At 36.0% G+C, this 23,403-nt stretch overlaps 2 protein-coding genes across 2 annotated transcripts in view; one reads left to right on the top strand and one right to left on the bottom strand.

The window, feature by feature from the left end:
- LOC110464289 (coiled-coil domain-containing protein 153-like) overlaps positions 1–7,246 on the bottom strand; it is an 11,233-nt gene extending 3,987 nt beyond the window's left edge. Inside the window, exons 1-5 of the mRNA XM_021519425.1 lie at positions 7,116–7,246; positions 5,917–5,988; positions 4,955–5,074; positions 3,712–3,804; positions 415–545 (exon numbers count right to left, since the gene is read on the bottom strand). Of these exons, the coding sequence (XP_021375100.1) occupies positions 415–545; positions 3,712–3,804; positions 4,955–5,074; positions 5,917–5,988; positions 7,116–7,170 (471 nt within the window). The 5' untranslated portion in view covers positions 7,171–7,246. The remainder of the gene's footprint in view (positions 1–414; positions 546–3,711; positions 3,805–4,954; positions 5,075–5,916; positions 5,989–7,115) is intronic.
- A 1,300-nt stretch (positions 7,247–8,546) lies between these two features.
- On the top strand, positions 8,547–22,960 carry LOC110464277 (CD209 antigen-like). Its single transcript, XM_021519408.1, has 5 exons — positions 8,547–8,891; positions 11,008–11,171; positions 13,691–13,779; positions 14,201–14,291; positions 18,919–22,960. Exons 1-5 carry the CDS (start codon positions 8,758–8,760, stop codon positions 19,119–19,121), a joined length of 681 nt encoding a protein of 226 aa, XP_021375083.1. The 5' UTR covers positions 8,547–8,757; the 3' UTR covers positions 19,122–22,960.
- Positions 22,961–23,403: the final 443 nt, after the last annotated feature.

Here is a 23,403-nt window from a genome sequence, read left to right as displayed (position 1 = left end):
ACGACGGACGACGGATGACGACGGACAAAAGGCGATCGCAATAGGTCACTTGAGACTTTGTCTCAGGTGACCTAAAAATCCCCAGATTTAATCCCAGATAAAATTGATTAAAAAATATCCATAACTTTGCACCAAGTCAAAAGTCTGTCTCTCAGCCAAGTAGTTATGTAGCATTACATCAAAGCCACTACACTATACAGGTATAATTTGAAAAGTGCAAATCATTTCAAACCTAACAAGTGTACTTGTCAATATGTTTTTATGATCATTTTTAATTAATAAAACCAGATCAAAATGATCGCAATCAAAAAATAAGTAGTTTTCTAGTGTTGGAACTCTTTGGACAGAAGGTGTATTTTTACAGTGATGTAGCCTATACCCTTTACTGTACTTTTGTAATAAAACTCAACTCACATCAAGAATCCTGATGTATTCCTTCTCCATAACTCGTATATTGAGGTTCAGCTTTTCTATCTCCTCGTCTTTTTCCCTTGTGATACGTTCCTTTTCATCCTCTGTCTCTCTTAGCTTCTTCTCTGTTTCCTCTGTAATGTAAGAAAAGTCTCTATTATATCAGCAATTTTACCATCCACCATTGTTCAAAATGTTTAGGAATAGTCTGTAACTATATCTTCAATAAGATTCATCAGTTTGCAAATATGTGATATCAAAGTTTTACTTTATATATAAACAATGTACGTATAAAACGTGCTGCAACGTTTCATGACTGACTGGCCCCTTTGTCAAGCTATGACTGATCAGCGAGTGATATAATCCGTCTTTGCGTATTGCAGAGTTATCTGCTCTTGGGAGCAGGTATTGATTGTTACGTCATTGGTTTGTGCGAGAAAATTACGTCATTTTCTCAAAAATTGATGACGTTACTCTCACAATCAATACCTGCTCCCAAGAGAAGATAACTCTGCAATACGCAAAGACAGAATATTGTTTACCAGTCTAATTTATGTGATGAAATCATATGTTTCTAAATCACTTGACCAGGTACATTTCATCTACAGATAGAGAGTGTATACACACTGTATCAAATAGTCTATGACTGGTTACATCAAAATGGTCTTCTCAGTAACAAAATTAATACAGTCTGTTACTGGTTACATCAAAATGGTCTTCACAGTAACAAAATTAATACAGTCTGTGACTGGTTACATCAAAATGGTCTTCACAGTAACAAAATTAATACAGTCTGTTACTGGTTACATCAAAATCGTCTTCACAGTAACAAAATTAATACAGTCTGTGACTGGTTACAGCAAAATGGTCTTCACAGTAACAAAATTAATACAGTCTGTGACTGGTTACAGCAAAATGGTCTTCACAGTAACAAAATCAATACAGTCTGTAACTGGTTACATCAAAATGGTCTTCACAGTAACAAAATTAATACAGTCTGTAACTGGTTACATCAAAATGGTCTTCACAGCAACAAAATTAATACAGTCTGTGACTGGTTACATCAAAATGATCTTCACAGTAACAAAATTAAAACAGTCTGTGACTGGTTACATCAAAATGTAATCTAAATTTTTAGCAAGCATCTACTGACTTACTGAGCAACAAAATGTAATTTTATTTAGATTTATGTAGATTCATTCACTCTTAAACTTCTAAAGAAGAGTTCCAATCATTTAAAATATGGAATTAATAAAGGCAAAGTTTTGAACAGCACTTAGTATCTAGGGGATGGGTGGTATGTATGTGTACAGTGACACTGTAGAGTAACTAATAGAGGCTTAAAATTAAAATGTATGAAAGAGACCTAACCAACTTTCCATTGTATTGTAATAAAAGTAAACACAGAACGAGACACTATGAATAGGAAGAAAGGGCTTTAGCAATGTTGTTATACACTGTAGTTTGATATTGATTTAAATGCTATTAATTCTGTTTATTTAATAAACATTTGAACTTTTAATTGATTTTTTCAGCACTGTATTTTCTTGTAATATTATGCAAAATTATACATGGTGCATTAAGATCCTTGGGGACCATTAAGATCCTTGGGGACCATTAAGATCCTTGGGGACCATTAAGATCCTTGGGGACCATTAAGATCCTTGGGGACCATTTAGTTGCTACTGTTGGACCCCGAGTGTATATATATACTATCCAGGGGGCGTAACTCTTGGTAGTTTAACATCATAGTAATTGTTGTATAGGAAATCAATAGATCAAAGCAAAATCAAAGACGATTTACTTTGGTTTTAAAAACTTCATGTACTACAATAATAAATCTGATTTATTTAGTGTATGCATCAATTTGCAGTGAATACAACCAAATTACTGTAATATATATCATTTTCAATATGTTCCATCAGACAGGTGAACTAAGAGATTTGTCTGTCCAGATGACACTGCCACTTTACACCTTTAACAAACGTTCAGACAGTCCTTATTGGTTGAATACTTTGTTAAATTTTAAGCTTAGCAGCTTATCTGTATAAATATATATATTTATATAACAATTAGGATCCCTGTCCCAATGTATTTCATATATACAGTTGTCTCCCCTTACATTCGTTTCGCTTCAGAGGTACCTGTAGCACAGATAGGCCAGGACTTTTCCATTGACAAGGTGAAGTGAAGCCTTCCCTCCCCTCCCCCCAACCCCACCCAAATACACCACCCTAAATTTGACTACCCCAGACTTAATATCTTTATTTTCAAACAGAGTACATCATATTGATGTAAATGAAAGGAGAATTGGTTAGAAATTAAAATTTCAAAAAATGTACTGAAACCGTCTATTTCACTAGTATGGTAAAGTGAAGCCAATGTCCCTATCCCCACCCTAATGTGTTTACCCCAACTTTCATTTTGTTATTGTCATTTACAGAACAACAAATTGATGTGAACTAAAACAGAAATAATTTAGAAAGGTATGAAATAGAAAAATAGGCTGAAACTCTTCATTTAACCATAATGATAATGTGAAACCCTCCTTACTTACCCTAAATTTGTCTTCCCAAGATTTCTAATTTTCTTTTAAGTACAACGATTGTTGTAAAGTTAAGAAGAATTGGTTGAAAAATGTTAAAAAGAAAATAATTCAAATAGAAGAAAATATGCTGAAACTCTTTATTTAACCATAATGATAGTGGGAAGCCCCCCCCCCCCCCTTCCCCCTAACCCTTAATTTGTCTACCCAAGAGTTTGGTTTTGTTGTTTTTATATACAGGACAAAAGAAATAGTTTTAAAAAGTTTTAAAAAGGTAAAATAGAAAATAATACAGTAAAACCCTTCATTTTGAAATTAGGGTCAAGTGAAACCCTACCCCAGACTTGTTTTTTTGTCTTTTTATATACATGTTTTGGACAACGAACTAGTGTAAGCTAAAGAAAACAAAAAGGAATAAAAGTTGATTAGAAAAATGTTCCGGTATCCTGAATGTTTAATTTCACCATTAGGTGAAAATATTGCCATAATGGTGAAATGAACCGCAGTTCATAGTACCATAATGGTAATTTGACCATGGTTCATTTCACCATGCTTCTCAATACCGTGCAACACCCATACTCTTATGACAGGGCTTGTGAATACCATTTATAAATAAATTAGCTGGGGTATGCATAACTTTGCTAAACGTAACACTTGCAGACATTGGATCACATCAATAAAAATGAAATTCAAAAATTCATAATGTCCCTTTTACGAAATGTTTATAAAAATTGATAAGATAATTGAATACTTACTTAATTTGGCCTCTGTCTGCATAAGTTTCATGTCGAGTGTGTGGACCTTCAGCTGGAGTGTGGTCTGCATGCTTTTATAGGCTAGGGCCATTTCTGTTACCATAGAAACACACTTGTTAGTAGGATGCATTATCAAATGCTCATTGAAAATCAAATATAATGAATGACTGGGAGACTTGTGAAATACGTTTGATTTTTAATGGGAAAACATTAACTTAATTCAATCTCTTTAAAATCAAGGATTGGAAATTTTGATTAGAAAAGTAAGTATAGGTATAAAGATGTGGTCCACTGTGCAGTCAAAACTGACAAAACTGGATAAAATCCTGCACTCTTTCCATATTAAGCTGATATTTGTATCATGAAACGTATAAGCATGTACCGCAATAGGCATCATATTATGATCGAGGTATGTGTATCGTTGCAGCCCTAGTATGTATATATCCTACAATAAGCCATGGGGGCCAGTGTATCGTTACAGCCCTATTATGTATATATCCTATAATAAGCCAAGGGGCCAGTGTATCGTTGCAGCCCTAGTATGTATATATCCTACAATAAGCCAAGGGGGCCAGTGTATCGATGCAGCCCTAGTATGTATATATCCTACAATGACCCAAGGGGGCCAGTGTATCGATGCAGCCCTAGTATGGATATATCCTACAATAAGCCAAGGGGGCCAGTGTATCGTTGCAGCCCTTGTATGTATATATCCTACAATAAGATAAGGGGGCCAGTGTATCGATGCAGCCCTAGTATGTATATATCCTACAATAAGCCAAGGGGGCCACCACATACTTTCTTATTACAGAGAATTGACTTATAACATTACATGACAATGAAAGTGCATTTGTTTGCAGTAATTTCCACGAAACTGTCATAGATATGGATGGGCTTATTAACAGGCATGGGCCTATTGGTATATAAAAACAGCATTTATACATTAATGTCATCCTAAAACAATCAGGACAAATGTGATAACTGAAAAGCAATGGTGGGCGGCAGGGACTCGAGCGATGATAAAAGTGTTTTATGTGTGACTGAATGATCAACAAAACCTTTTAGTGTGTCAGTCTTTAAACAGCATTATTCTACTTGTGTCAGTTTACCTAGCTGTATAAGTGTGTACCACCATGAATTATTTTTTTATCAATATGTAGAAACTTTGAAAATGAGTCTTTACTTCATTAAGAAGGAGTGTATAAACACTGGACATTGAGAAGGTCTGCTGTTGATGTAATACCTGAATTGATGGCCTTCTGGTCCTCTTTATGTTCCTCCATGTCCTTCTGTGCGTCAGCCATTCGAGATTTCATCATGTTACCCATAGATTGTGATTTCCTTGCTATCTCCTTGCGGATCGCTGTGAAAGATTAATACGAGTTTACTAAGCTATACTTTATTATATGTTTTGTTCCACTGATCTTCATATGATTTATAAATCTTATGTTTGGAAGCTTTAAAATATGAATAGTTTATGAAGTCATTTTAATAATGGAATTTGGTGTATTTTCAACTTTGTGTGCATGAGTACATTTTCTTTGCCATATACAATTTTTTAGGGCTGTGATAGGATGTTGGCACTGTTATATCAAATTGTCGATTAGGGGCAGATTGACTCTAGTAAAAAAAAACTCGTTGTTAATGCTGTTGCTGTGTCACTTTAAAAGTACTGTACAACAAATCTTTATGAAATAAAGTAAGAGCCATGAAAGGTAACCTGTGTCAGCAGCAGGGGAGAAGACTGTGTCCTGGAACGAACAGGTACAATGACGCCCGTGTGATAGAATTTAAAAGTTACAATAACATAAGCGTTAAGTAATTATCTGCATATGATATCAAAGCACAGTCAGCTTAGTTTTATAAATAGTTATTCTGTTGTAAACTTTAGGTCATAAAAATGTCAAAAAATGTCGTCAAGTCCACAAAACTTTCTCAAACTTGATTGAGAGTATGAATTGTACATCTATGTTAAATCCTTTATAGTAGCTATTTTTTTCTAGCTAGACAGGACACTATATCAATTGTACAAATATATTATGATTTACAAGACTTGTCATCTTGACCATGAGAGTTATCCACCCTTTGACCAATAAAAACCATCACAATACATTTTCTTGTAGACATTTTCCCACTGATTATAGTGTGGTAACATTTTCAGTATCAACCAGCAAGATAACAAGTTTACAGTGTAATCATATTTACCGAGATGATCTTTCAACGCCTCTATTTCAGTCATGGTCTTTTTGTACTTGTCTTCCAGTTCTAAGGAGGCATCTGTAAAAAAAAAATACATATCAAATTAGACTTGTTTTTATTACATTACTTCAATGGGTTCTATATCTGACAGGAATAACGGTAAGGTAATGACAACATTTTGGCATGGACTACACAGTGGTAGTGAGAGGAACTGGACTGGGTCGATCATCAGCAACCAGTTAGCTCAATAAGTAGAGCGTCCGTCTAGAGGTTCGGAGGCGAGGAAAGTGGATGTTGGAGGGTTCCGGGTTCGAACCCCGTGCATTTTTCCTCTCCTGTTACAGTATGTTAAAGCTGGTAAAACAGTGGAAGTTTCAAACGAAGGGCTCCGTTCCTTCCACCAATATGACAACCCACCACCAGGCAGTTCTACTCTAACATAATATGTAGGAAGAAACTGTTCCTGTCTCAACAAGTATATATGTATGTATTTGGATAAAACTTGGATTCTTATTCTGATCGACCATTGGATACCTAGGCAGAACCTATCAACTTCTTCTTCCTTTACAAGGATCAGACTCAAAGGTTTGAGTGCACTTGATCCTGGGAGGTGGCATTAAAAATGTTAAAAACAATTATTTTTGTTAATTTGTACTATAAGATAAAAACAGAAATCACTTTATGGAAGGTTGAAACTAGCCAGGGCAGACCTGAAAGAGTTCAGGTTTGGCTCCTGTGCTAGGGATGATGGTAGCGAATTCCAGTTAACAATGCTTACCATGCTTCCTGGTCACAGTTACCAACACTGTCCTACTATTGACTGAGGACTATGTAGAATTAACGGCTAATCATTGTTGATAAACAATCAGTGTAGGTTATGTTGTGTAGGAACAATTATTGCTATTCAATATTTTGACTTATACTTCGTTTATTCCCTTAACTAATCTTCGTGCCTAAAAACAACGCTACTTACAACCATGTTCGGGTATCCCCTTGCCTACCGCATAAAATCTACCCGAAACAAGGGTGGGTAGCAAGTACCACTGTAACGGGAGAGGAAAAGTGCTTGTAACTGAACCGAACTAGGCTGGGATTTGATACCAGGACGCCAAGATCTTACACCCTTTGACCTAGTCTCATATGGTCTAGGCGAGGATTAAGAGAAATGTTTATCATGAATCAAGTTAGTAGAAGAAACATTTTACCATCCTTCTTCTTTTTCTTCCCTTTTCCCTTCCCCTTTTTCTTTTTTGGAGGCATGTTTGTCGATGAACACACGCACACAAGACTATGTATGGTTTGTTGTCAATCACGCCTGCTGGTCGCGCACCGAGGAATCCCTGACTTTTGATTGGATGAAATGTTATATTAAACGAAGGGCCATAACTCGTACACATTTTAGCTGCGCAATAGATATATCTACATACGTCTATATGGGGCAAAGAAGTAATTCCAACAGTCCTTTTTCAAGACACAATGAAAAGGAGCGGATCGCTCCGAAAATTTAACAACCGAAACTTGTCCACACTTTTGGAATTACTTCTTTGCCCCATATAATATTTTAAGTAATTCGTATCCTACGGACATACCTCCATTAGGATCCAGTGTTATATGGGATTTTACCGTCTATATTACTTCTTTGACCCATACATATGTATATATATATTCTCAAACTGAATTTTTAAATTCGAAAAAAACCCAGCAGAAACATATATTGAGAGGTAAATTAATGTGTAAATGGTCAATTAACAGACAATTATACTGAAAACAGTTAGAACCGTAAGTAATAAATTCCTAGAGTATAGAAATAAACAATTACTTAAATTCAATAGAACTAAATTAAATATTAATATATATATATGTGTGTAAGAAATGAATGAGTATAATGGAAATAATGGTAATAACACCATTGAATTAACAAGATAATTGATCAACATCCGTTTTGGAATCTCCATAAATTTAAATATAATGTCTAAATTTATACACCATAAAACCCTTTCATTCTATAAATCGCGCTGTACTTTATGAAACAACCAGCATATGTGTGTGCATTATGATGGAGTATATAACGACAACGAAAAAAGGAAAACTGGAAATGTTTATTGCATAAAACAATTATAGCGGAACTGGAATGGGTCACAGGGACCTGATAATTGGTTACAGCTATATTTGGATATTAAATAAGGTGTTAAGAGTAATTTTACACGTTTTAGGGATTCAGGTTAACTTTCAGTTGATAAAAATGCCACCCCTAGTGATGAGATTATACTCATATAATATCATCATAAGGGTGGCATTTTTACCGAAAATTGATCTAAACCCCTAAAACGAGTAATATTGCCCTGAACACCTTAGTTTAGATCCAATTATACAAAGTAGCTGAAGCAAATTCTCAGGTCCCTGTGGACTGGGTCGCCGGCGGCCAGGTAGCTCAATAGGTTAGAGCGTCCGTCTAGAGTTTGGAGGGTCCCGGGTTCGAATCCCGGTTAGCCGTGCATTTTCCCTCTCCTTCTACACAATTAACGAAGCGGCGGACAGATACGTTTATGAATCACAAGTTGTTGATCATCAAAATGAAGTGTGCTGACTTCCAGGGTGACGTGCCGTGTACTTCCGAGTCCATACTTACACATTAACAGATATGCGTCGTTACGCAGGTTGGGGGGCGAGGAAAGTGAGGGACAGGATGCGCTGTGTTATACCACTTCACAATTTCTTCCTTGTACACACAATACTATTTCACGTATAGTTATACCTCGTAACGGACTAAACTCTAAAGTTTGATTGTCCACCAGGTATCGAGCTTTAAGATACTGTGCTAGCACGCACGCAGCATTCTACGTGGAAATGTTTCATTCAATATTCGCCTTCGTATTTGTCGTCTCGTTCTGGAGAGTATTACACGGACAGCAACTTCCGTCTGATCGCCGGGCGAGGTTAGAGGCCGCTCTCTTGGAACAGAGTATACTGGAGAACATCAGGTGATACTTTAAATTATCTCATGCAGTTATTTGCAATTTATTTCTAGTTCACAAAACGTACATTTTTTCTTTGCATGTTGTTTAACTTCTTCGGAAGTCATAAGTTCCTATGAAGACGGATGCCTAGGGTTTTGTTTTTGTTTTTGTACTATTTAACGGCCAGTCGTCAATGTGAGTCATTTGGGTGCCTATAGGGAGACACCGTCGACATATCAGGTAGGGAGGTGAGAAAAACTTATAGATAGATCCCAAGTATTGCCATAAGGATAGCAGGTCTAATTAGGCTTCTTTAGTGTGCTTTAAGCAGAAGATACAGAAGAAACGCCCGATTCTGCATAAATATGGATCCCACATTAGTCGCCTCTTGCGATAACGCGCAGTGGAATTCAGCGGTTTGTAGGTGTTTTACGTCCTATTAACAGCTATGGTCATTTAAGGATGTGCTAGGTTTGGGTGGTGGAGTAAAGCCGGAAATTTCCGGAGAAAAACCACCGACCTGCAACCAGCACCTGGCGACTGCCCCATGTTGGCCTCAAACCCGCGACCCAAGGGTGGAGGGTTAGTGGTAGCAGAATGTCAGACGCCCTATCCACTCGGCCACCGCAGCCCCTTGGCCGAGCGGAACCTGTTGGAATCTTTGGTATATAGTGTGACCTGCCATAAGTCTCCCACGTTACGTCGTTTTATAATTGGTTTCTATGTCAATTTTTCTCCGGAAAATATTCTATTGTTATCCGTGGCTTTGTTGTTGAGATGTCATTTGTCATCCAGATTAAAGTTTACTTTGACGTCATTCCCGTAGACACAATGTTAAATTTGCCGTAGAAATGTTTTTGCCAAGCAACCCATCATTGATAACATTTTTTAAACGGAAAATTATATTAATGCATTATCAAAAGAAGCGCTAGATGATTTGCTGGCTTTGTGCTGAATTTCAACATTTTTTTTACTAAAAAACAAAGAATCCAATAAGGAAATGACGAAACGTTAAAGACTTAAGGCACGTTACTGTATTCAGGATTGGCTATTTAAATTTTGTTGCACGCATGGACTTATGAAAGGGGATTTTTGAAGCAATTTCTTTAGGTTTGTAAATGTAGAGCGTGCATATTTCCATAAAACACGACCCGCTAACTGTTTATGTGCGGTATTTCAACTACAATGTAAACAACCTGTCACCAGCCAATATCAATAAGTCGGCAATCACAGATGATGTCAAACACCAAGTCCATATTATTGAATAGGATAGCAAACAGAGAACAACTAATAAAGGAAGCCAGCTGGATATCCGGCATCTTGTGGGTTATACTAGTACACTAGTTTGATCTTTTGAAGTATATCAAAAATATTGCGCGGGAGCGTAACGGTAAAATTGACCGGCTTTAAAGTCAGCTGTCGCTCCTCTGTAATCGTCAACGGACGGTAATCAGCCTAGCGCTTGGTCAGTTACCATAAACCAATCAAAAAGCTATCGGTGTATTCACCTTTTCTCATAGTATATTTCACTGACGAGGATGACCGCTTTTCTTTCTGTAACATGTATGTACACTGACCATCAGGCTCTTTGATTAGCGTTAAGACTTGCTCAAGTCAATGTCTAGATAGAGAAATAAGTGATAAACATACAGACATGATAGCCAGTCTATCATACATGCTGCCTCCAACTGCTGGGAGATTCTGTTAGTTAAGACAAAGCTTGAAACCTTGGTGATGTTTCTATTTTTTGCGCACTCCCAGTAGTGTCATTTATAAATCAGACATAGATATAATATTGCCGTTTTCTCATCGTTGAACATTTAACTTAGTTCAGGATACCAGCTTCGAGTGAAGATTCTATGAACAATTTTGTCATATTAATACTAATTTTATAAGACAATGTGGCTCAAAGTATATTAAATTGTAATAAACTGGCTAATTTCAATATACAGGGTACCACTAAGGATTGAATATGCCATTCTTGGAATAACTTCTTTTTTTAGTAAAACGCCTAAAATTGGATATGTCAAAGCTGATTGCCCACGAGACCATTTTCTGTTAGAAGTAATTTCTCTATCGCATACCCTTTTTATGTGTTGTTATGTTGTTAATCATTTATCATTTTCGATATTGTCTTTAGGCCACTCGTGAAGCAACTCTGCTCAAGCGAATCCTCCACTGACCACCGGTACTCCAGCCATCGGTCAGAAGTCCAGTCCCTGACCAATCGCGTGGACGCTTTGGAGGAATGGGTTCTGTCACAAAAGATAAGACAACAAAAGGATAACTGCACCACCCGTTTTAGTAAGTATATCATTTATTCTTTGATATATTTCATCAGTAGTGTTGTGGGGTTGTCATGATGTTGAAGCTCTGAGTCATAGTGACAATGCATTCAATATCGTACTTCTGTCACGACGCCAATGTACTTGAGAAGCTGTCTCTATGAAATTGATATGTGTATGCTTATCTCAAGTCCTTTGTTGACTGAAGTATCTCACAATATAAATACACACATATAGACACATATTTTACATTTATGTAATTATATCACAATCGTTGATAACTTTCATACAGTTCTACCGTTATATATATTCTGTACGTACGTTATATACGGTTTGATTAACTCAAATTGAATACATTTCACTACTGGTACATATACTACATAATCAAGTAATAATTACTTCATCTCGAATGTTTTAGAATACAAGAATAAGATTTCCCACTGCTTCAAATCAAGTAGTGAGTTTTTGATATTGTACTATTTCAAGTAATGTTTTAGGACAGATCACACATAATATAAATATACTAAAGAACATTCTTAAAGATAACACATTTTATTTGGCTGGGGCCTGTCCCATTTATAAGACGACTCATTCTCGACACCAGAGGTTACGCTCACTTTCAATATGTCATAGCAAAATTGAAGACACGAACATAGCTGTTCGATTGGTCTCAGGTAAAAAAAAACCTGACCAATCGCTAGGCCGATACCTACAAAGGAGAGACGCCCGACTTCAGAGCCTGTCAATTGTTACCGTCACGTGACCCCGGAATTCTTTTGATGTACATCAGAGGATCGAGCTAGTCTTCTTGTTTCATCAAGAAAGTGGCGCACACTGAGCCTTTAAGTTTGCTCCGACATATTCCAGGGGTGTAGAGAGCGAAAGTGAGCGAAACCCCTGGATACCGAGGATGGGGGTGCAGAGAGCGAAAGTGAGCGTAACCCCTGGATATCGAGGATGGGGGTGCAGAGAGCGAAAGTGAGCGTAACCCCTGGAAATTGAGGATGAAGACGACTCGGTTTAGCAGGTGTGAACAGATGTACATGTGAGCAGTAAATCACTATAAACAGGGAAGGATTAAGAAATTGCGAAAGAGGTCTACTTTGTTTCGGTTATCTAAATCCTGAGGCCACATGCATGGTTGGGTATTGTTTAAAATACCCAATACGGAGACGAAAATATAACGCCATCGCATGGCGTCATGATGGGCATGTTCTACGTAAATTATTGTACATGCTAAACAAATACAAGCTTGGGTTTGGTTTCCAAAGATGAAAATTGATGAAAACTATGGACAAGTTTAAGGGTCGTCAATACGATCTCATAGGGAAACACATCATCGATACCCCAGAGAGCGAAAGTGCGCGCAACTCCTGAGTATCGATGATGAGAGAAATGTAACGAACGTTACCTACTCACTCGGGTTCGACTGATGCTTTCGCTTGCAGATTCCATGGATTTTAAATGAAGTGTGAAATAATAGAGAGGAAACGGAGATTGGTGACAGAAACAACTTAGACAGATATAGATTTATCAAACTGAACAACGCACGTGGCGGCAAGTGGAATTTCCGAATTTACACCAAAATTCGGTGAAATAAAAAGTGAAGTGGCACGGCCTATAATTTGTACGCACTCTACAACCTAGTTAGATACATTGGAACGAATTATAAAGCTCTCCACGAGATAACGATGACACGTGGTGGAGAACAAACGGCTATCACTTCCGCTCAATAGCTAACCCGTTAACCCTCCTATTTTTGCAACATTCCTTCACGTGAGCTAGAGGAGCCTACTAAAAGTCCCAAAACAGAAAGGGCGGAGAATGTTCAGCCACTACCTATACGTGCTATCAACAAACATCTCTCCTCCAAACGGTATGAAAACCGGCATGTCTCCCGAAAAATATATCACAATTTACCTCGAGTTTTCACTACTAAATTAACGCCGGAGTGCAAAAATACTACTCAAAACCTAGCAATGGATGCTCAATAAAAGTTCCCAACCCCGAATTTTGGAAGGTTGGGCGACGTAGAATACTTAATTCATTGGATTACTTAGCTAGACGATACACGCCTTCCCTGTCTGATATCGGGAGCCAAAGTGCTGTATACCAGAAGCCCTCTCGATCATTTCCGGTAGCGGCCGGTATAATTTTAGGGATCCCCGGTCAGGTAATTAAACGGAACGCAACGCCCAAAACCTAAAACCTTGGTGCGTTACAGAAATATGCTGTTTGTTTGTGTGATATGAAGGTCTATGTCTGTGATTATGTTCATTATTGTGCCGTGTTGTTTGGGTTTCAATGCCCCTGTTCTCACCACGACGACATGGAATTACATGCAATCGAACTAGATGTACAGGAACAGAATACGCTTACCCTTTGTGCCTTTAAAGGGTCTCCTCGTAAATCTTTCCTTTTCTTTGTTCATATTTGTCGGATTTTTTTCACGTTGGTGTTTTCTTGTGTGTGTATGTGCGTGTTTTTCTCCACCAAATTGATACGAGTACATTGTAAAACTCACTGTCTTGATTTCAGAAAAGATAGATCCTGCACCAGATGTACATGTTTTTGAGGGTGTATGCTATTATGTTAACAGTTCTAGACAGACATGGAACGACTCACAGGTAATTCACACTAGAATTCATGTATATACTTGGTTATACCTGTCACATTGTGCAAAAACCTTCACAATAAAGGCCGAAATGGATGTTGTTTTTACATACAATCGAATCTATTTTCAGCCCCCTTCTATCGGAAGGTATTTGCTGGTAAAATTAAGACCTGTACCAATATATATGCGAAATTAAAGAGTACGAAACCTATACCCATTCGGCACTCAATGAATAGTCAACTGATTTTACGTAAACTGATTCTATGCTGAAGCTGAAGAAGTAATTTCATTTTCGTTTTTGTTTAGTAACCCCATCCCAAAATAACAGGATTCGATTCCCTAAACTCTTGACTATAAATCAGGAAGCTTATCAAAATACAACTTCATTATACTACATGTATTAACAAGTAATTGTGCTCTAATTTAATCGACAGACTACATGTCAGCTGGCTGGGGCAAACCTGGTGACGTTGGCGAGCAAGCAGGTCCAGGACTTCATTCTAGGTCTGATGCAAAATAATTCGGGTAAGTGACGAAAATAGAGATATAACATTCCTTTTCCGCAAGCAATGTATGAAACATTGTCCAAGAGAAAATAGATTTACTATCCTCTGCTAAACCTTCAGCGTTTCGGGAAACAGGCCTTTTTCAGGATAATGTGACCGGTTGGAATGCTGTGCTGGGTGCTTTCGACATTGTATTTAAGTGAGATAGCTCTATAAAGTCGGCATCAGATCCGCGCTATCACAAGGAGGCAAGGACAACAACACACACTGTCTCCTGTATACACACATGCAGACACGATACACTACACACATAGAGGCACGTCCTTAAATGAACTTAGCTGTTAATAGGACGCTAACCCCTATACTATAGTCTAATTATACGTGAATTCCGCCATAAAAGAAAGGTTACGATGAAGCCCCTTCCCCTGCCGACGACCCCACATTAGTGAAAACGAGCAACGCTTTTAAGTATACACATTTTGGATTGGAATACCTCTCCTATTCATTCAAATAGTTTTTAATTTATTAAAACGTATCTCTACTTTCATGTCTCCCCCTGAATAGATTCCTCTACATCATTATCTCCGTAGAAAGTACATGTACATATTTCCAACTTCAGTATCTCTGTTTGAAGCAAATATTACAAGTTTCCGACTTCAGTATCACTGTTTGAAGCAAATGTTACCAGTTTACGACTTCAGTATCTCTGTTTGAAGCTCATGTTACAGGTTTACGACTTCAGAATCTCTGTTTGAAGCTCATGCTACAGGTTTACGACTTCAGTATCTCTGTTGGATGCTCATGTTGCAGGTTTACGACTTCAGTACCTTTGTTTGAAGCATATGCTACAAGTTTCCTTCTTCAATATCTCTGTTTGAACAAATATCACAAGTTTTCGACTTCAGTTTCTCTGTTTGAAGAAAATGTTACCAGTTTATGACTTCAGTATCACTGTTTGAAGCACATGCTACATGTTTTCGACTTCAGTATCTCTGTGTGAAAATCATGTTACAAGTTTCCTTCCTCAATATCTCAATATTTAGAAAACGGAATATCAACAAAACAACGTGCTGGTTGTCAACAAAAAGTGAGTTTATCACAGTGACGCAAAATGATAGGATAAAAAAACCATACAAGTATTTTCATAAGAATGTTTTAATTGATATTTTGCACGAAAAAAAAATAGAAGAAAAAAAATTGAATCCATACTGTAACATTTTCATTTTTGATTACTATCTCACAGCTATTTTTTATTCATAAAAGAAAATCTGCTGTTTTACAAATCTGCACGATTTAACAAAAAAATCGATAGAGTTTGATGTGCTGAACTGATTCAATTTCTAATTGAGGGAACAATGCATTTTCTCTATTGCTAAAACTATACATAAAGCAGAGACATATAAAGCATATAGTCAGTAAGTGTCTGAAACAAATGTATTCATCCATAATATATATATGATATATAGATCTATTGACTCTCTTGGCTGCAATGATGGTTATTGAAAAATGACAAAAATTGTGATTTCGCATATTCTTCTTATTTTTAATAGAAACTTCATATAAATCCAGTTTTTATAGCATTGAACAAATTAATTTTTGCACATAAAAAACACAAAAATTGTAAAATACTATTCATAAATTCTCTCTGGATACAATATTTATAAATCATTGAAGTAAAGTTTGAAGTAATTCGTAAAGATATATATATATATATATATATATGTATATCTTTTCGTGGATATCAGATAACTATGCTATTATACATGATTAACAATATCCATCCTAATATGTTTTATTTCAATGTCTTTGTAGAATATGCTGCACTTGATTTTTGCAATGGATTCAAGAGGTGCAATTTTAAATACTTATATAGTCTAATGAACCTTTCGCATTCTCACATTAATGTCATGTCATCATACGCCTAGGCGGAAAACTTCAAGATATCAAACATCTTGTCAGCCAAAAAGAAATCAAGAAAGGAAACTTAACTGTAATATACACTGTATAGCTATACATGTAGTTCTGATTTAGTAATTTAACACATCACTCAGTGCTTGAAAGTTTACAGTACAACATGGCTCCGCCCTCACTTACGGCCGTGCCGTAAAACATAGTAATAAGAGCGTGGCTCTCGGGCGCCGAAGGCGTCCGAGCGAAGCTCTTTAAGGACTTTCCACCCTTCGTAATACACATGTTTTTCTTGTCGTATTTTCGTAACATGTTGTAGATATTTTATGATAAATCAAATATTTGTAGGGTTGATTAGCAATGTTTTTTTTCATTATTTTATTGTTGCAATAGTTTTGAACAACGCCACACACTCAAAAAATGTGAAAGTGTTGAATTTGACAACAAATCGATTTTTCGGTATTTTTTACAAAAAAATCCCCAGTTTATCGGAATGCTTAGATTTCATAAAATCATCTCTACATAGTGACATAACCATTATGTGAAACTTTCATTGAATTCTGCTGGCTAATTGCGAAAAGGGGAGCCTCCTTAATGGTAACACATGTGTCCGTAAACAGAGTTGCTTCCCATTTCTACACCTTACCTTTAACAAAATTCGTCCGGAAGTAGACGTCCAGTGGGGAAACAGGAAGTGTATCCTTGAAGCAAAGACAATTGTGTTTCAACCCATACATGAACATCTTCATATAGTGAAAACAACAACCATGTTTTATTACTTATTCATTTAAGTAAAAACTAATATGCATTCTGAGTGAAAAAATCTATTACATAAATTTTGATACTAGCAGGCATGAGACGTCGTGCAGAGATTATCTTACTATGACGTCACAAGCACGTCACACTCCATCGGCCTTCATCGGTTATTTCCGGAAGGATGAAAAATAACCGGGAAATCTTGGAACTGATAGGCGTTGCATTTATCTCTTTGTCGATGCTTCATGACTTTTTAATTTCAGTTTTTGCCACAGGCACAAAACGTAAAAACGCGGATGTTTTCTGAAGATCCTTTTTGTCATCAACCATGTTCTGTAAAAAAAATTACCGGGGGATATTTTTAAAAAGAGCCGCATTAAACCAATAAGTCAACGTGAACATTTATTTTTCATCGTCTAAAATTTCATCAGCTTTTGATTTCGATTTGTTGTGTATATGAACCAAATAATTAACATTTTTGAAAGCGTTTATAGTTTTTTCATAATGTATGTAAGCATCAACACTCATAAAAGAAACAATGGATAATTCATTTATGTCGAAATCAACAATAATTGTCCAGACAACGAACCTGAGTTCAACGCCATTTTTCAGCAACGTATCACTTTTTCACAACGCATGCCGATTTATAACTAGTTATAAAGACATAAACTGTTTGATTTTATTTGGCATCATTACCTGGCAAACATCAGTGACAGTTACAAAATTTGAAATTCAATCCGGTGTTTCAGGATAGAACAGGAATTCTAAATATCAATATAACGACAATCTCAGTTACATCATAGTATTACAATGTTTTCTTTTTTAATTTCATTTTTTTAACTAACATCTCTATACATTTACTTTTATAGACTTATCGTCAAATATATAATATGCACTTTTTTCTATAGCAATTACAAAACAGTTTTTCCACAACTTATTTCAATCATTCTTTTTGTGACCTGACGGAAGCACGCAGAGGATTTAATTCTTAATGTGGGAAGAAGCCGGAGTATCCAGAGAAAACCCGCGTAAAATTACATACTGGAAACCGGGACAAGTTCGGCCACCCCTGATATTTTTGTTTTTAGCTAATATTTACAACTTTAAAGATCATAGCAGTTTAGTTGGCTAGTTGGCTGGGCATTCACACGAAAACATGGCGAGGAAAACTCTAATTTAAAATTACTAAACAGGAGAAAATTACGTTTGAGAGGGTAGAACGATATGATGATCTCGCTTTTAGTTATGCGAACTTTCTGTAAACGGAATTGCTATTTTTTTACGGTCAAACGTGTAACACATATACATAAAAGCCAAGCCAAGCACTCACTACCATATTGCTGTACGATAAGAATTTATTGAAATATCAATTTGGGCCCGGACAGTTTCGGCCAATGATACCATGGCAAGTTCGAATTTGCCCCGATCTGCCCTATTGTTATGTCGGTCTTAATATCATTAGAGTTTATGTTTTATTGTTATCCCTCTACTAGCCGACTTTAAATGAATTTTATCTTGCCTCATTCTGAAAGCAGTATTATCTCATTCTAAATCAAGTAAATATCAGAGATCAACAAAAGCTTCGCTCTTTTAAAGCTTTGCCTTTACATGTGCAGAACATTCTAATTCAAAGGTAAGAATTAACCTTCCTATTCTGGATGTCTTCATTGTCTGCGAAACCCGTCAAAATGCGACTTGTATGAACCAAACGACAACTACAAGGTAGTAGCTATCGTACAAATTGATGACGTCGCTGTAACGATGGGAGTGGTTGATAACACTGACGTCAAGGAAACCGTGATCATGTGACCAGATAATGAAGACTGCAGTTACTGTTCAGTAACAGTAGGCTGACTTTCCACATAGTTAATGGAAAATGGGATGGGCATGTGTAAATATAAGTATTTGAAATCTTTGATAAATGTTATGACGTCATTAAGCTTTGACTAACATCTCATTATTTCGTTGTTTACATTATTTAGGTGAGCGATTGACTAGCGTGTGGGTGGGCGCCAAACAGCTGTGGAGCAGTGACGATGACGACACTGTCGATGATTTTTCCGGACGGGGAACAGATCAACCTGACCTAGGATCTCTTTGGGGCTGTCCCGTAATTACTCTACACGACCTGACCTCGCATCATGTAAACTGTATTCATAACCTACCTCTTGCCTGCGAACTGTGAACAGTGAAGTTAGTTATCACTTTAACTACAGCATTATATTAACAGTTCCAAGTGTAATTGACTCAATCACCTATGTTGAGGGCAATGTCATTACCAATCAATCAATCAACTTTATTGCATTTTTACATCCAATTTACAAGGATCGCGCTGCAAACATCAAACAAAAATTGATACTATATAATGGACAGCAAAAACTACATACTTATGCATTCTGCAAGCCTGCCTTCCTCAGTTCAAATGACTTTTTAATAAAGAGGCTTATTTCCTGCAAAAGCTGTGGGTCATTAGGTGACAATAATAATATTAAATTTTGTAGATCAGGCAATAATGGGTTAATTTTATTTTTTTGGAGAAACGAAGTCCTGATATTTAAATTTATTTTGCATTTAAATATAAAATGTACTTCATCTTCTACAGTATTGCAGAATTAACATAGTCGGGATTGTCGAGGAATCTTTTTAGATCTACCAGCCTCAATTTCTAAATTGTGGTTGCTTAGTCTCAGCTTTGCCATCAATTTTCTATATTCAAAGTTGGGTAACGATAGGTAGTGTTCCTCTGCATACTTTTTTTTTAATTTTACTGTATAGAAATAACTTACTATTTTCGTCCAAACTATGCTTTTTTCAAAAAAGTAAGACTCAAATTTAGCATGTATCGACTTTTTAAACAATAGTTTCATTTTCCTTTTCTTTTTTGCAAAGAATGGGTCGTGATGAAAGTCATAGTTAATATTATTATTCTTTTTTATTTGGGAAACATATGTAAACCATCTACATATCCCATTTTCGTGGAGTTGTTTATTTACTTTTAACGACTCCTTTACAAGTACATTTATATCATTTTCTGTAATCCTTGCCAAATAGCACAATGCTTGAGTATTCACAAAACAGTCCATGGTATACTGACCCAGTTCTGCCCTCGATGGAACATTAACAGCGTATTTTCCAACTCCCAACGCCATTTTGCAGAATTTGAGGTTGATTTGTTCAATAGGTGTTTTATCAAGTAGAGAAAATGTCTGAAGATGTATGGTTTAAATCTGCTCTTTTGCTTGCATTTACAATCTTTTGATAGTGGTCTGCATACCATATTTCAGAGTTGTATGTTAATATTGGTCTTATTAAGGAATTATATAACTTCTTCCATAGCCAAATTGGCATATCAGCTATTTTATTTAGATATTGCCTAATTGCAAATAGAACTTTCTTACTTTTTGCACAAAGTTCTTTAACTGCTAACGTGAATTTACCGTTGTTACAAAGCGTTGTGCCTAAGTATTTATATTCGGCAACTTGTTCAATTTCCTTATTATTAAATAAAAACGGGTTTACTTTCTTGCTAGTTGTTTGGACACCGCGTCTAGATTGAAAAGTCATTGCTTTAGTTTTATTAGTATAAGCTGAGAGCTGCCATTTAGTGCAATACTTTTCAAGGTCATTTAGAGATTTCTGAAGACCCTCAGGGGATTCTGATAAAATCAGTAAATCATCTGCAAATGATAAGCTACCGACATTGATATCTCCCAATTTTAGCGGATTGTTACTTAGTATATTTGACAAGTCGTTTATGTACATGTTAAACAGCGTAGGACTTAAACTATCGCCTTGTTTAACACCCCTAACGATATCAAAATATTCAGTGGTAAATTTTTTAAATTTTAACGAGGATTGGGTTTTAGTATACACGTCATTTACTACATTAAACAAGTTTCCCCCCACATTATTTTGAGCAAGTTTATACATTAAACCGTCTCTCCATACACTATCAAATGCTTTGTTAAAATCAACGAAACAGGCTTACACTTTATTTTTGGATTGTTCATATTTAGTCAGTAAGGTTTTTAGAACAAAAAGAGTATCAGTTGTTCTACTATGTCTTCGAAAACCGAATTGATCTGGACTAATTGTTTGTTGCATAAAAGTAGTAAGTCTTCTATTTAAAATGCCGTTTAATACTTTCGCCAAGCTACTTTGGAGGGAAATGCCTCGATAGTTGTTTAGCAAATCGGATTCTCCTGACTTTTAAAGAGGGAGTAAAAAAGATTTATTCCAAGAACTTGGGTAGCAACCCGTTTTCATGATAGCGTTAAAATAATTTGCTAAAAGTGGTAACATTACATTTAAAGAATATTTAATAATTTCATTGCTGATATAATCTGGGCCAACTGATTTGCCAGTCCGTAGTAGTTTAATAACTTCTTTTATTTCTCTTATAGTTATAGCACCATTTGTTATATTATTGTGCTGAAGTTGCTGTTTTAATTGACTTAGTTTCAGTTCAATTCCTTTTTTGAATGTTGTATCATTGCACACATTTTGGTTTCCCAAGTTTTTAAAATGTGTAACGAACTCTTGCCAATTCGGAGGATCTTCAAGATCATCCATGCTCTTTGGTTTAAGTGATTTTAACACATGCCACAGTTCCTTCGAGTCGTTATTCGGGATTTCATCAATTTTGTTCCATAAAGTTTGCTTTAATGTTTTCTTTTTCCGTCTTTTCATTTTTTTAAGTAGTTTAGCAAAATATAGAAACTTCAGTCTTAGTTGAGAATCATATTTTGATTGTTTCAATCTAGTTCCCAGATTTTTGACAGTTTTCCGAAGGTCAAAGAATTCTTAATCTGTCCAAAGTGCCTTTTTAATTCGTTTTGGTCTATATCCCTTTCTTTCTATAAGATACGTACATTTATCTTGTATTTTATCATACATGCTTGTAATAAGCGACGTGGCGTTCTCAATCCCTACAGAACTAGGGGGAATGTTCATGGTTTGGAGTTCTAGTATGTCATTTTTTATAGTATTGTCTTCCAACACGTTAATTAACTTATTATTGGAGTCTTTTTGCCAATGATACAACTTTATGATTGATTAATTGAATTTAAATTCATATTTTGCTCATTCTTAATATCGATGTTAATCATATCTAGAATTATTTACTACCTAAAAATAAGAACGCAAGCAGTTGTTATTGTACAGGAAAAAGGAACAAAATGAAAAAGAAGTATTCATTAGTATGCGAAACAATATGAAATACAATGTAATAATTGTCATGTACTCCACTGTATACTTACATGTGAACAATCAAAAATAAAATATGATAAAAAAAACCAACACTTTATGTTGTTAGTTTCCACATTCTCGACCGATTTCACATAGCTATCAGATATTTTACATGCTAGTATAGTAACTGTTTGCACATCATCGGATAAGTATGTTGGCTCCTGCACAATAAAATAGTCAACTGAGGAAAGCAGACTTTCACTTGTCAAGACATAATCTACCACACTACATCCATTATGTTTTATACAAGTGAAATTTCCAAGTAGATCACCTAAGAATCTACCATTTAAGATCCTTAGTCTTGTAGAGACACATAAATCTAGTCATTGACGACCTTGTACATTGGTGATCTTATCTAGAGAGTTTCTATTTTTCGTGTCACGGTCAATAGTATACATGGGCATGCAGCAATGGTGATATATGTGCCGATATACATCATCATTTTCTTGAAAATCATGTAAACATCCAGTTCTTGAATTAAAATCGCCCGCAAGAATGACTTCACCGACCACGTTATAATTTGATATTTCGTTCTCAATCTCCGAAAAATCATCTTCATAGTAAGGGGATGAAACAGGTGGCACATAAACGGCACATATATAGAGTTCAAGTTCAAGTTCAATTTGTTTATTTAAGTGTCACATATCACAATTACATTTATGTTCATTAATACATATAAAATACTTGTACAAAATATAAATCAATTCCATTGGTACATATAAAATACTTGCAGTTGGCTGTTTCCTAGAACTTAAAATAGTTTGTTTAACATAAAAACCCCACTTGTAATAGGGATCAATATCGACATTAGATTATTGTGAGACTCCCCTTCTTATTATTATTAACATGTAGGTTGCAGTGACTCAAAGTGCGCTACCTTAGGGTTGGGGAGAGCCCTACCAGCGAAGACAGGTCGCTCTGCACCACTGCAATCATACGATGTAACTTTAATATATATATATATATATATTTATCAGTTTAAAAAAAGGAATAACAGGCTAAAAGTAATTGAGAAATCGATTGGCTCCAAGCGGTTGCGGAGAGCTCTGCCGGCGAGGGCTTCTCGAGGTCCCTTCTTAAGGTTACATTTAATAGCATTAAAATCGCCTACTATGTAAATATTTCCTAACTTTTGATACGTAAAGACGTTTTCAAGTAAATTACTGAAAAAAGACTCTGCATCTGAAGCTCTTGTTGAATCCTTTGGGCGGTAGGTAGCA

The sequence above is a fragment of the Mizuhopecten yessoensis genome, unplaced genomic scaffold, assembly GCF_002113885.1.
Source record: "Mizuhopecten yessoensis strain PY_sf001 unplaced genomic scaffold, ASM211388v2 scaffold10979, whole genome shotgun sequence".
NCBI classification, from domain to species: domain Eukaryota; kingdom Metazoa; phylum Mollusca; class Bivalvia; order Pectinida; family Pectinidae; genus Mizuhopecten; species Mizuhopecten yessoensis.
The sequence above is the reverse complement of the archived record's forward strand: the minus strand, read 5'-3'. Positions and strand labels throughout refer to the sequence as shown.